This window comes from Chlorocebus sabaeus, chromosome 18 (genome assembly GCF_047675955.1).
Source record: "Chlorocebus sabaeus isolate Y175 chromosome 18, mChlSab1.0.hap1, whole genome shotgun sequence".
Lineage (NCBI taxonomy): Eukaryota > Metazoa > Chordata > Mammalia > Primates > Cercopithecidae > Chlorocebus > Chlorocebus sabaeus.
The window spans coordinates 29,462,097-29,477,655 of record NC_132921.1 but is presented as its reverse complement, the minus strand read 5'-3'; the positions used below and the strand labels follow the sequence as shown (position 1 = coordinate 29,477,655).

The following is a 15,559-nucleotide window of genomic DNA, read 5'->3' as shown; positions in this document are numbered from 1 at the left end:
TATGGCTTAGTTGAATCATCACATACTCATTCCAGGGATTTCCAAAGGATGGAAAACTCATGTGTAAAAATACCCAAGCAGGTGTCAGAAAGATGATGTGTTAAAGAGACACTTATGATTGGCTCAAAGCGAGTTGAACACAGTGTTCACGGGACAACAAGGGGAATGAAGTACATAAAAGAAAGTAGAATATAAATCCTAGAGGTCCTGGTGTTTATTTTTATTTATATTTAATCCAAAGAGAATGGGTAGACAACTAAGAATTTCTAGAAATCATTCCAGGTGGAACTCAAGAACTCAGGAGAAGAGCAAGCCAGAGGAATTCTACTTGACTTGGTAGGGATTATTGAAGTTGTGAGGGCCATATTATTTTCCAAATATTAAGGAACAGTGTGTAGTTCATATGATAATGCTAGACATTTAGGTCATTAATTCCAATACCAAATTTTTATTCACCAATATTCACATGACTTGAGGAAAAATAAGAGCTTGCACAGCACCTGAATTAGATAGGTTGTTAGATTTTTTTAATTAAATAACTAATTCTTCAATGAATTATGTTGTTAGCCAAAGTTGAAGAGTCACTTTATCCTTTTTGAATATGTAACAGATTCAGTGAAGCAATCTAATCATCATCGTTTGACTATTTTCTAAACAAACGTCAATTTGAATTTTAACATAGTTAAGACAAAACAGGCTATTTTCACTGGTAAAAAAGACAAAGATTTTAATTACTTCAATAAGTGGAAAATTCCTTGTGATGTTTGATACATACTAATCTAAGTTATTTTGTGACTGTATCTTACCTTCCCATTCATAGTCGGGAAAATATCCTGAATGACCTTTCTGTGAGAATAATCCTTTTTAAGGCAGCATTGTCTTTTTAGTATTGTGCCATAATGAATCTGCATTTCTTGCAATAATTTCCTGATCTGGTTTCATTAAGCCATATATATCATATTATATTACACCACATTTGTTATTTTATACTGTGTTAGTATATATTCAGTCTCTTGCTAAGGGATCAACTATACTGGATCTATGTTTTCTTCTTCTTCTTTCCCTCCTTCTCTTCTAATTCTCTTTCTCCATCCATCCCTTCTCCTTCTTTTTTGAAAATGTGAATATATTAAGTACATTGTCGAGCATTAAAATTAATTGCGTGTTTGGTTAACCTGGAATCCCAGTGACTTTGAGGATCAGGGTGTTGGAAAGAAAATGGTATTATAAATGGGAATGATGGATGTCTCCTCTATTTGGCTCATATTCAGAATGCTATTCAGGAAGAGATACTGGAAATACAGTGTTAATAATGTCCAGATTCTGCAATATATGATCAGCAGAAGCACCAAAGTGAATAGGGTGAAGATGAGTTCAGAATTCGAGACTGATTTCTAAATGTCTTGTCATACACAGAATTTTTATGTGGAGACCAAGAAATTCCTCCAGATCTCAAACATAGAGCCCAATATGTTATGAATCTGCCTTTGTTAGACTAAGGATAGCAAAGATGCCGTGGATAATAGACTTGCAGCATTGTGAGCTACCCAGAAGGAAAACTGTCTTCCAAAACATAGAAAGTGAGAGAGCAGATTGGAAGAAACCTGGAAGATGCTGGGCTAACTTAGCCAGTTTGCTGCCACCTTTAAATCTTTAAAATTGTGTTGAGTACAACATGTGGGAGAAGTAGCCTTAGGAGCAGGACTTTGTGCCATGTTATTTCATGCTGGATTAATACTAAGATACTCATAGATATTTTTTACCTCTTCTATTTTAATTTCTCTTGTGTGCCTTCCTGTTGGTTTAGAAGATGCCTAATATGTCACCTACCTAAGATATTTTGACCCCAGTTTTAACTCATTTTTGAAAACTTTTTGGCTTTTAAGGAAGTATAGAATTAGATGACATTTTTATTTATAAATGCCTACAGTTGTAACAGAATTCTTTTGAAGACATATAATCATCCAGTGTGGCAACATAGTGAGACCCATCTCTACAAAAATCAAAATTAAAATTAAAAATTAGCCAAGAGTGATGGTGTGCAACAGTGGATCCGACTACTCAGGAGGCTGAGGTGGGAGGATCACTTGAGCCCAGGAGGTTGAGTCTGAAGTGAGCTATGATTGCACTGCTGCACTCTAGCCTGGGTAACAGAGCAAGACCCTGTCTCAAAAAAAATAAATAAATAAAAATAAAAATAATTAAAAAACTAAAGAAAGATATGTAATCATCTGTCTCACTAAGTATACATTTCTTCCTTCTTATAATGATTCTCATATTTTTAGTGTGAGCCCACTTGAAATACCAGTTGTACTTTTCTCCTTTATATTCATACATACTCTCTTCTGCTCTCTAGAATCACACCTTGGGAATCATTTGATTTCCATAAAAATTATTAATTTTTGTACCCTTGTTTGCTTATTTAATTCAAATCCTTGAAATAAACTGTAAATGACAAAATAGAAATGATATACTTCTCGATAGATTCTGAATGTCAACATCATGATGAAAGTTGCACCAATGTTTATTTTCTTTCACATCCAATGACAAGACCTTGTCTCTGTCTCACCTCACAGCCCCCACCTCTGCTCCCAAGGACTTGACAGTCATTACTAGGGAAGGGAAGCCTCGGGCCGTCATTGTGAGTTGGCAGCCTCCCTTGGAAGCCAATGGGAAAATTACTGGTAAGCATCTCCACTTTCTCTCCCAGCATAGCTCTCCCTTGGCCTGTAATTGCTTACCCCCTACGTGAACTGCTCCTGCCTTTCGTGTGGCATTTTTCTGTTTCTACATCTCAGCTGACTCCGTGACCCTTTCTGATTGTCTCTTCTTTCCCCTTTTGACCATGGAATTCTTCTAATGGTGCATGTAAACACACACACACACACACTCTTCATTTGATTTGCTTCATGGTATGTGTATTTCAATTAGAATAGATCTTTTTCTTTTTCATTCTCTGAAGCATTAAGACAACCTTCTAATGGAGTGCCCCTGAGTATAAATGTCTATAAAGAAGCTGGTTGTTTGGCAATTATGAAACACAAAAGATGCTTAATGACTATGTATTTTTTTTTATATGGCACATAAGGAGGTTTGGGGATTTTTAGTTTCTCACTTAGGTTTTAGCTTCTTACTTAAATCATACAGTTCACAAAACACTTAATATTGACTGACAGAAATTGAACATAATGAATATTTCACAGTGACAGATTTTATTTTGCCAAATATTGCTGATTACATCAATGCCTAATTAAAGCATCCATTAGAAGCCTGTAATGTTAATTTAGTATGAAAAATATAATGGAGTTCTATCAGAGATTTTGCATTTAAATGATCACTCTAGGCTTTTAATAGATGTCTCCATAGCATATAATTTTTATGAAAAATATTGTATAACTCAAAATGTGAACATTATAGTCTAATTAACTTGAACCATTGGGTTAGGAACATGTGAGAGTCACTCCTTTTTCCTTCTTTTTTTTGCATACAAGAGCTGGATAGCATTATTATAAATTAACAAAGTAATTCAGCCATCCTGTGATGCAGAGAGATAAGCATGGAAATCATATTTTCAGAAAGCACACTTACTTTATGTAATTTACTTTCTGAATTTTGCAAAATGAAAAGATAATGTGAAAATTCCAAATGTGATTGAAATTTAAGTTGAAGATTTGTTTTCTCTAGGAAATTGCTCTTAGCGCAATAGCAAACAGAATTTTTATTTGAGCTGACTAATATGGAAAAAGAAGAGAGGCACAAAATTTCCCCAAGTTCTTATATGTTCACTTGTCAGTGTGCCAGGCCTTTTAAAACTGAGACTGGCTCATTCCAATTTTCTTTTTTTCCTTCTCATTGTTATAATCTCTTTTCATTGGTTCTATGGCAGTACTTGTGTAGCTTTGGATTTGTTTATATTTTATTTTGTTATAATCAGTTATTTATAAGCTTATGGAAAATCAACAGATAATACGTTTGAGGAGAAAAAAACAGAATCAAAGCTGTCTAAATAAAAACAAGTTCTAATATAAAAAGATATGTTTTTGGCGAAGGAAAAAACAAGTCATATTCTTCACTCATTTGAATTCTCCACTCTTATTTAAGTAAATCTTGTCAGTCAATGTAAACAATAGAATAAGTTTTTAACTCCTAAAGAAGGCTTAATTTTCCTCTTCAGGAAAAAAAAATAGAAGTCTAGCTCGTATTGAGAAATGAAAATTAATCTAAGCAATAAAATTATATATGCCAAAATCACAGTGCATATAAAAGAAACTTTGTCCACATACTTTACTTAGATATTTACTATTATATTCAATGGATCTTTCTATTAAAAATCCATTCTCTCACAATGGAAAAATAAAAGTATGGGAGACAATACTTTTGCCTTTAAAAGCCTGGCTCATTTATGAAAACAAAATTGTATTATCAAGTTGAGATATTTTGACTCAATTTAACAGGGAGCAAACACTAAGAACCCTTAAGAGAATTTCTGTGTCATGTGTATTTTGATTTCTTTATTCAAATTACTTCCAGAAAATAGAATGATAAAATATTAAAAATACTACACCACTAAGCGGAGGGCACAAATTTGCTATTCTCAGCTTCCTGTAGAATTATAAAAATTATTAATAATAATAATAATAATAAGTAAAACAAAAATGAGCTCTTTCTCATTTTTGAAAGATGTGGCCAGGTAGACGTGTACCAAGGAGTGATGTGCTCTCATGTAACCTCTGTATTTTTTTGTTTTCCTAAATCCTTCATGTGTATGGCAGGCAGTAGAGCAGGGTAGTTAAGAACTGAAGCTTCTAAGGGAGACACATGAGGAATTCATTTAACATCCTTGAGTCCCACTTTCTCACTTTCTCATCTACAAAATAAAGATAGTAATAGAACCACACTAGAAGAATTGTTATAATACAGTGCTGAGAAAAGTCCTTGATACCCAGTGAGCACTGAAACAAATCGACTATTTTTATTCCAATTTGAAATCCATTCTAGGGTGAGGCTTTACTAATGTGCTTTATACAGAATCCAGATCATCAATTTTTAAATATAAGTACTCACAAAGATTAAACAAAAAAGAAGTAAATTCAGATAATCCCAGTGCCTAAATTCTCTGACCATAAACTGGCAAGTTAGGAATTTGGACGGCCATTTTCAGAAGAAAATGGTTCAAAATACATTAAGCATTTATTTTATGCTTGGCATTCTTCTAAGATCTTTAGTATGGTATAAGTGATTACATATTCCTATTATTCCATTTTGAAATGAAAAGCTTAGGCCTTTCCTGAGTAAATAATTTGCCCAAAGTCAAGTAAGCAAGATGTGGCAGAGCCAGGATTTAAAACTCAGGTTTATACTTTTAATTATTATACTATGTTTTGTGCCAACTTATTAGCATTCTACTGGGCTAGATCAGTGATTTGCAGCTGATTTTTAATTTAATTCATATGAGAAGGGACTGAGCATGGTAATTTTTAAAAGCTTCCCAGGTGACTTACTGTATAGCCAGAGATGTGAAACATAGGCCTAAATAAATGCAGTGCCCAACAATATTTAAGACCAGAGACCAACACAGATAGAAGAGTTAGGTCTTTCAAAGATTGTTTTCTTATTAATACAGTCTAATATGTAAGGTTATATTCTATTTTTCTGTGTCATTTGATAGTCTAGTTTAATTCGTCTCCCGTTTGTAAAATCATCAAAGCACTTTTCTTCCCACTGCCAGGATATAGCTTCTCAGTCTGATTTGCAGAAATTTCTTCCACTTGCTTCTTAAATATTGCTTTCCAGAAGGCAGAACATTTTATTCCCTTTGTTACTTTCTCTGGAAAAGTATCTATAGCAGAGTTAGGAATTCTGAGGTTTAAAAAAAAAAAAAAAAGAAAGAAAGAAAAAGGGGCCAGGCACAGTGGCTCATGCCTGTAGTCCCAGCACTTTGAGAGGCTGAGGTGGGAGGATCACCTGAAGTCATGAGTTCTAGACTAGCCTGGCCAACATGGTGAAACCCCATCTCTACAAAAGGACAGAAATTAGCCAGGCATGATAGCAGATGCCTGTAATCCCAACTACTGGGGAGGCTGAGGCAGGATAATTGCTTGAACCTGGGAGGCGAATGCTGCAGTGAGCAGAGATCCAGTCATTGCATTCCAGCCTGGGTGACAGCGTGAGACTCTGTCTCAAAAAAAAAAAAAAAAAAAAAAAAAAGCGACACTTGGACACAGAGAGTAAGTATACAAGTACAGAAAGGTAGTGAGAAACCAGTACATTTGTTCAACTTGTGTGGTTATATAGAAATGTATAAGGTAAGACTTCAATGATGAATTTATTATCTCTCAAATATACCAAACATACACATCCCAGTGAAGTTGTTTGTTTTCCCCAAGGCCATTTTTTAGACTTTTGAATGATGAGGTCTATTTCTATTCTCCATCTCAGTTCTTAAATTTTAAGAAAAGGGTAGGCTTCGCCACATATATAAGGAATTTGCTCAGATACAATTTGGAATTGTCAGAAACTGATGTCTGCACCTTCAACTTTATTTAGTTTGATCCCAGAGCTGTCAATTTTAAACGCTTTATCTTGGTAATTTTAAATTCTTTATCTTGGTAAGCCTTTTAACTTCGAAGCTCTCAACATCTAAAGATATTCATATCTTCATCACTGACATCACAACAAATGCCAAAAATGTACAGATCCCACATATCCATTATGTCCCTGACCTTGTTGATCACAGAAATCATTTGGGGTACAGATTACTGAGGTTACCCTTGACCTATAGTATTAGAAGCCTATTGTTGTATAGCAATATTCCTGACCTTGATCACAGAAATCATTTGGGGTACAGATTACTGAGGTTACCCTTGACCTATAGTATTAGAAGCCTATTGTTATATAGCAATATTATCACAAACTTAGCAGGTTAAAACTGCACATATTTGTTATCTTATAACTTTTGTGGGTCTTGAATCTGAGCACAGTTTAGCTTTGGGGTCTCTTACAAGGCTGCAAATTGAGATGTTCACCTGGCTGAGGTCTCATCTTTGGTTTCACAGGGGAAATAGTTGCTTCTAAGCTTATGTGATTGTTGTTATGATTCATGTGATTCAACAGCCGGTATCTAACTGGCTGTTGGCCAGAAACCACCCTCAGTTCCTGCCACAAAGTATTCTCCGTTGGGCAGATGTCTTCATCAACGGCAAAAGAAGAGAGTCGGGTATCTGCTAGCAAGGCAGATGTCATGATCTTAAGTAACACCATTGTGAAATTGATATTCCATTGCATTTCCTGTCTTCTATTGGTTAGAAACAAGACTTAGGACCCATCTACATACAGACAGAAAGGAATACACAAAGGCATGCTATTACTAGAGGATGAGGATAATTGGTGGTCATCAAAAATTGTTCACCACATGTATTAAATCAACATATCCTGTCTTGGGGTCTGTATTTTATTATCTGTACCTATCCTTCAGGTAACTATTATGATTATGCAGATTTGGGAAATACCGAACCTAGGGGAAAGGTGAAAGTCAATATAAAATACATGTAAGTTTTCAGCATTTGTCAAAATTTAAGAGAAATGGTCTTCCAGATGTTGGAGATTGTAACATTGCTTAATCTTACATAATCAGAAGGACAAAATATCCAGTGACGTATCCCCCAAGCCCAGGTGTAATTCTATAAGGCACTATAGGATTAAGTGATGAGTGATACAAAATGGTACATGTGTTTTTACTTTATTGAAGTGTGTTACAATGTTTGTGGAGAGGAAATTTGTGATTGAGGAAGGTTTCATAGGCCAAATACAGCTTAAAATACACCTTAATGGATGAGTAGGATTTGGATGGAGTGAGGAAAGGGGGAATGGTGTGGGAATAAGCGGGAAGGAAGAATAATCATGGTATGGAGAACAGTCTTCCTCTAAGCGGGGGTTTGTGCTGAGATGTACGTAGTGTGCATGGCTATTTTCTGAGTTTGAGAACCCTCTGACATAACCCATAACCACTGCGAAGACCCGTGGGTGAAGATCTCCAGTCCAGCTGGGACAAGAGGGACTCAAAAGGAAAGAATAGGTAAATCAAAGGAAGACACTTGCTCTTAAGAAAATGACTTACAAAGAATGTATTTGATGCATACATAAATGAGGTACACTTATAGCCTATGTTATATAGATAGCATTGAAGAATTGTGGCAGAAATGGAGATCAGCACGACATTTGTTTATCAATGACACCTATCATGAGTGCCTTTACAATATTATCTGACAACAAAACATAAAAGTTGTTAATTAATATTTTTAAATTAGAGCTAGGTCACAAATTGGTTAAGTATAGTGTTAGAATATAAATATGTGACAAGAATCCTTGGATCTTGGGGGTACATATTAGACTGTCATAACTGAGTACACACAACTAGCATTCAAGTAACATATCCCCTAACACAGAAAATAAATAATACTATCTAAATATAGGTTATTAATATCTAAGATAATAACCAGATCATGTACAGTTATCCAGCAATACTTATTTATTTGACAAGCTAGACCGGACTGGGAGAAATAGTATACTGGTAAAGAATCCCATACATAGTGTGGTGGTGAAGAATGTTGCCCAGACATTTTACCAATCAGCTTGGGTCACCTGTGGCTTCATCATCTGTGAAAGGAAAGCAACATGGCCCCTGGCACCCTCACTAAGTCATTATAGTGATCAAATATGGTCATTTATTTATATTACACTTCAAACATGCATGGCATTTTATACCTTCCGATACATTTTTATTGAGCACAAGTCAAAATAAATGTTATTTATTTTCATCAGTGGACTACAGGGAAAATTATACAGACTTGTTATCTCTGTTTAACATTTTTCATCATGCTTTCATATTAGAGCAAACTAATAATCAGGATTTATAGGTAGCAGAAAGCACACATTTTTAAATGTGGCAGATATTTTTATTTCTAATAGCTTATTCTATTTTCTGATTCTGTACATTGCAGCAATGATCTAATCCTTGCATTATGAAAAAAAGACATTACAGAACTACTGTAGTTTACAGACTGTGGACATATAATTATTGTAAATTACATTTGGAAAACATGGGTATTTGGAAACAGAACTGCAGCATGTAGTACAACAAATTAAGTCACATTTGTCTATGCAGCTTACATCTTGTTTTATACCTTGGACAAGAACATCCCAATTGATGACTGGATTATGGAAACAATCAGTGGTGATCGGCTTACTCATCAAATCATGGATCTCAACCTTGACACTATGTATTACTTTCGGATTCAAGCACGAAATTTGAAAGGAGTGGGGCCACTCTCTGATCCCATCCTCTTCAGGACTCTGAAAGGTTTGAATACTTTCCTGTTATGCTTTTCTTCTCCTGTGGGATTGTTATAAAATAGCTTTGCAGTCTGTGTTAGAAACAGCCCTGTGCCATCTCTTGTTGGCAACATGGCTGTAGTGGACATTTAAAATAAATTAAAATGTATCTTTTTATGCTCAAAGCCAACATATCAAAGAAAGATCTGCCATCAGCACATGGCAAACATATTTAACCTGACTTTTTTCATTTAGGGTCCTTCTAGAAGTTTGTATTGATGTCATGTATATTGGTTCTATTCAAAATATAATGAAAAGCTTCAGTCATTTTATATAAGGGGATAAATATTAAAATGCATTGAATTATGTGAATAGCATATTATTTTCAACTTTAGGCATTTCCTTTCAGGTACTATTATCCCTTATATATTAAATAAAATTTGGATATGGCAAGACAGAAAGTTCCAAAACAAACAAAAAAGTGTATTTATTGTAAAGTGTCAAGGTAGAAACTATAAAAATATTTGCAATATGATATCTAGAAGAAAGATATCCATACAGAAAAACACTAAAGCTAAATAGTAGTGATTACATCAAAATATTTCCATATAAGTACTTACTATTTTAGAGCACAGTATTATTCTTCTGGGGGCAAATGGTTTGAAGAGTCATTTAACAATTGAAAATAATTTGAAACATTCAAATTATTTTGAATGTTTAATTTTGAACGTTTATTCAAAATTTTTGAATGTTTAATTCATATAACAATTGAATAATTTGAAATAAGTTTCACAGCTAATATTTGAAGTTGTGTATTTAAGGCATGATATGTGTTGTTCTAAAGAAGAATAACTTAACTCTTAAATCTGTGATCACATCATACCTCTACGACTGGCAGAAAACTTAATACATGATAGTAAACTAAAAAATTAGAAACACATGAATGATTGTTATCTCACGCAATTGTTTGACACACTAGAAGAAGAGTCTTAGAATAACTGTATAGCCTATTCCTCAATTCTTCTAGGAAAGGTACCCTAGTAAATAAGAGAGTTCAGAATTCTGATGAGTGAGCTATTCAAAAGCTGGGTTTGGGTGGCAGCTAATCTGAAAGTTTGCCAACAACACACAAGCAAGCATTCAGCCAAAGCTTGCATGACAGTTCTTAATGACAGAGAAGTTGGGAGGGAGGTAGGATAGAAATGATCTAATCTTCGTCTATCTAAATTTTGGGGACTTCATATCTCAATCAGGTTTCACTCCAAATGAGCAATCAAAAGGCAACTGGTTATTCATTTTGTAGCAGCATGAAATGTAACTAGATCGTATTTTGCAAATGCTTCATTTTTACCTATAGATGAGTGCCAAATTAATTTCATACTCATAATGTTTGCCAACTGAGAGATCTGAGGAAAGGGTGAAGACGATGTAAGGCATCCAAATGTGTTAAACAGCAGAGGGATGAGTTATAAGATTTGCAGGCCCACAAGCCATCCTAGGGATTGTTTAATGAGCTCAGTATTTCATTTGGTACTGTTTATCCTAAGTGTCCGAAACACATCTCGAAAATTATTTTCAAAACTAAGAACGAGTTCAGGAATTTGTTCTATGACATAATAATTCAAAGAGTTATTTCTAATACCCTGATTTGATGTTTAGTGTTGTCTACCCTATATGTCATGCTCGATAATAGTAATTCTATTTTAAATACATGTTGCTCATATGCTAAAATAAGTTTTTGATTATTTAGAATTACTCCGAAATATTGATATTGGTCACTTTTATTAATAATTTTATACATGCATGCATCTTACAAGACACCTACAATGACAAATGTTCTAAGACAAATAAATTACTCATCATAAGAGATTTAAAGCTACAACATAAGTGTTTTAAAGATTTAGTGTAGAGCTAAATCTACACCAAAGATAAAATCATGCTATTGCTCTCTGATTTAAGATTTTCAGTTTCCAAAGCTGCACCAAAGAATACTCTGTTCATCGGCACGTAACTTTGTTTGCCCGAGACAAAGGCTTAGATGTCCTGAAGCTGAGAAAGCTCCCAGTACTCTACTGGGTAATGGGCAAGTGTTTCATAGTAACACTTACCCCAGGCAGGTGTCCACAAACTTCATTCCTTCATATTTAGCCTTTGCAATGATCGCAGCATTTTCTTCTAGAGGCTAGCATTTAGTCTTTTTGGTATTAACAACCAGTCAGAGAAGCACAGGAAACTCAGTCAATAATCACTGTTTAATTAAAAGGACGTTTGTAATTAGAAAGGGATTATCTTACTACAAACTTATGTAGGTACACATATATAATGTATCTAATTCTTTCTTTGGAATGTTAATGAAAAGAGTCTTGACCTTGATTACTTGACCACATAGGACTCTGCACATACCCACCTTCTTTCCACAAATCCTCCCCAGGGTCCCATTGAGATACGTACACACTGTCAAATTATTGGAAGACTTATGTCTATCTCTGCCCTATCCTGTGGGTTTTTCCTGCTAACAAAGTATACTTCTCCATGCTGGCCTATCAGGTAATAGAGAGGAAGGATGCTCCCAGTGGAGCAGACCACAGAGGAATCTGGTGGAGGGAGGGAGTCACTTCCTACACACAAAAGAGTGATATTCAGCGTGAAAGCCCAATAGAGTACAGTAAATTCTCTGGGCATCCTTAGTCATCATTCTGAAATGTGTCTCTCTCCTATCTAAGAATATAGGACTGAAAGCTTTGGACCAGAAGAGAAAAAAGTTCTAGTTGTCAAATTCTTTTATGACAAAAATACATGATTTTTCTTGACAAATGATAGAAACATATGATAGAAAAAAATCAAAGCACAAATGTAAGTCATTTTTGTCTCTAATAAAAGGTAGTTATGAGAATCTATATGGTCCCTGTTGGAAAATACTCTTCAGTAGATAACATTTTGAGACATTCAAAATTTCTCAAGTTCTATTTAGTGCAGCTTTGCTAGTAGAAAAATAAATTCAAAAGTTAAGAATGAGAATGGGTTTGTCTATCATAACATGTAGTTATTTATCCCTTGCTAAAAATATCTTAGACTGCAGACAATGCATGTATATGATTAAAGATAAAGGGCAGACGAGGAATGGAAATGAGATAAGGGTGGTATTCTCATCTTTTTTGACATAATTCTAAAGAGTTCTCACCTTAATATGAGATGCTGATGAGGATAGTTTCTTAAGTGTGTCCCGATCTGGCTGCCAAGCTGACATACTTCCTGGTTATGACCTGGTTGTGACTGCACTTATGACCTTGACATATCCTGTCAAGGATCAGGTCATTGTTGCTGGAGACCTGATACAGTACTTCCAACAACATACTGTCCTTTCTCCACAGCTGTGTTAGGATCTCAGTTCAAAATCCTATTAATGTCCATAAGCTACATATAATGCAAATGCCTGTCAAAAGCACCTTTATCGATACCATAATAAAACACTATAATAAAATGTATTTGAGAAGCCATTAATTTTCAATGGGAAACAGAAGAGAAACTCTAGATACAATTAAATTGTGGTGATTAAATAAATTAAATGGCTGGTAAACATTTAAAAAATGTTTGTTAAATCTTGACAAGGTACAAGATTTCATAAAACTTATTTAAAACTTTCAGAGAGCACCAAATTCTAACCACTAGCCCATCAGTGTCAAGATAAAAATTCTGCAGCTCTGCTATGCAGCATAGTTCCTATAAATAATATAACTGTATTATGTACTTAAAATTTAGTAAGATGGTAGATCATATACTGTGTTTTTACCACAATAAATAATAATAAAAGGGGTGGGAGGAAACTTCGGGAGTTTAGGGGCAAGTCTGTGGCTTCCAAGGTGGTGATGGTTTCATAAGTATATCCTTACTCTCAAGCTCATTGAATTGCATACATTAAATATGGGCAGCTTTTTACTTTTCAACTGTATCTCAATAACTTTTTAAAATAATACTTATAGAATTGTAAAATAATAAACACTGGCCGGGCGCGGTGGCTCACGCCTGTAATCCCAGCACTTTGGGAACCTGAGGTGGGTGGATCATGAGGTCAGGAGATTGAGACCATCCTGGCTAACGTGGTGAAACCCCATCTCTACTAAAAATACAAAAAATTAGTCAGGCATGGTGGCACATGCCTGTAGTACCAGCTACTTGGGAGGCTGAGGCAGGAGAATCGCTTGAACATGGGAGGCAGAGGTTGCAGTGAGCTGAGATCGGCCACTGCATTCCAGTCTGGGTGACAGAGCAAGATTCCATCTTAATAATAATAATAATAATAATAATAATAATAATAGTAGTAGTAGTAGTATAAAAATAATTGTATATATACCATTTTCCAAATAGTAATTCACAATTCAAAATCTACTTATCAAGATATCTTTTCATAGAATATGCCTATATGTTATGTTTAAATGAAAGAAATTATAATTGATTTCTGGTTTAGAAATCTTTCTTAGGATGTAATAGACATAAACCCTGTTCATCTGAAAGGGGCTTTCATTAACAGAATCAATATTTACATATTTCAATTCTAAACATTCTTATTAGACAATGATTTGTGCTGCTTTATTTAGAAAAGGAAGGATCACCACCTGTAGGGCATTTAAGGTATTTTTCAAACGATGATTGATGTGCTATAATAGCACCACATCAGATGAGAGACTATATTATCAGGTGATGCCTATTATATTTTCTCTATGTGAGTTTTACTGAGACATGTACAGGAAGCAATCGGCAAGTGTTGTATCCTATCTATCAAGTTTGAATGGAATTAAGTGAGTTAAATATGCCCGAAAGACTCAAAACTCAAAGACGGTCAAGTCTAGGTAAAAATAATTCTTTTTTTCTTTTCTTTTTTTTTTTTTTTTTTTTTTTTTTGAGACAGAGTCTGGCTCTGTCGCCCAGGCTGGAGTGCAGTGGCCGGATCTCAGCTCACTGCAAGCTCCACCTCCCGGGTTTACGCCATTCTCCTGCCTCAGCCTCCAGAGTAGCTGGGACTACAGGCGCCCGCCACCTCGCCCGGCTAGTTTTTTGTACTTTTTAGTAGAGACGGGGTTTCACCGTGTTAGCCAGGATGGTCTCGATCTCCTGACCTCGTGATCCGCCCGTCTCGGCCTCCCAAAGTGCTGGGATTACAAGCTTGAGCCACCGCGCCCGGCCTATAAATATATTAGTAATTGATGGAGGGAAGCTTATGAAGGTCTGCCTTGGTCAAAATATCATATAATTTTCATAAATGTGATAATACTAGAGATTTACCTCTTATTTAGTTTCATTTGATTAGCAGGAAAAAAAGTCATCTTTAAAACAAAATTTAGCGAGTTTGAAATTTAAAATTTTTATATTTTTAAATTTAAATTTCAAAAAGTCATTTTTAAGACTATTACTTATAAGTCATCCGAAATTGTCAACAACTCAAGAGCTATCTTCACAAGGGCTAAAGATTTACCAAGATATTTAGATTATATTCTACCATATTTATGATAGCCAATTATTTTACCCAATCGATGTGAGAATTGGTGAAGTTGTTTAAAGAAAAGCCACATACAAGACAATAGCTTCCTGAACTTTCTTAACTATATATATATGGGTGATAATTACTTGGTAATTGTGTGCGTTTTTTTTTACTGTTAATTCTAGTTTTAATTAAATTTATGTAATTGTTCTGAGTTTATGTTTAGAGGGATATGAAAAGTAAGATAATTTTAGGATAAATTTGTACAGCAAAAACATTATTTTCAATTTTTTTTCTCTGAATGCTTATTTAATAGAAATAAACATGCAAGTTTGGGTCATTATCAGTTTTATTTCAATAGGGCATTAACCTTGAAATAAAAACCTGCTAAAAAGAACTGTTGGTTTGATATGTCAGCTTTCTTGCTAGGAACTGTCAAAGTCTAATAATATTATTTCTTTTTTCCCGCACAGTGGAACACCCTGACAAAATGGCTAATGACCAAGGTATGGTGGCTCAATCTGTCATTTTGTGTTCCTTGAATCAATCCTGTCTGTTAGAAATGTCAGTCATCACTTTATATTCCTCTTTTCACCTGGACCATACACCTGATGAAGCAGACACTGGCGTGATGATTAATCTTGTTAATGAAGTTCTGCTTGGCTGAGGCTGCGACTCTGATAAGGAAGATGTAAATTTTCTTGAGAGGAAATTGTTTTGTCTCTATTCTGAAGGACCAATTAAAATGTCAAG

General features: G+C 34.8%; 1 protein-coding gene across 4 annotated transcripts in view; it reads left to right on the top strand.

Moving 5' to 3' along the window:
• Window positions 1–15,559, top strand: part of DCC (DCC netrin 1 receptor) — a 1,222,872-nt gene that overhangs the window by 1,085,674 nt on the left and 121,639 nt on the right. For all 4 annotated transcript variants that reach the window (XM_073006286.1, XM_037982936.2, XM_007973974.3 and 1 more), the window contains exons 19-21: window positions 2,577–2,684; window positions 9,164–9,358; window positions 15,280–15,312. In XM_073006286.1, coding sequence (XP_072862387.1) covers window positions 2,577–2,684; window positions 9,164–9,358; window positions 15,280–15,312 — 336 coding nt within the window. The remainder of the gene's footprint in view (window positions 1–2,576; window positions 2,685–9,163; window positions 9,359–15,279; window positions 15,313–15,559) is intronic.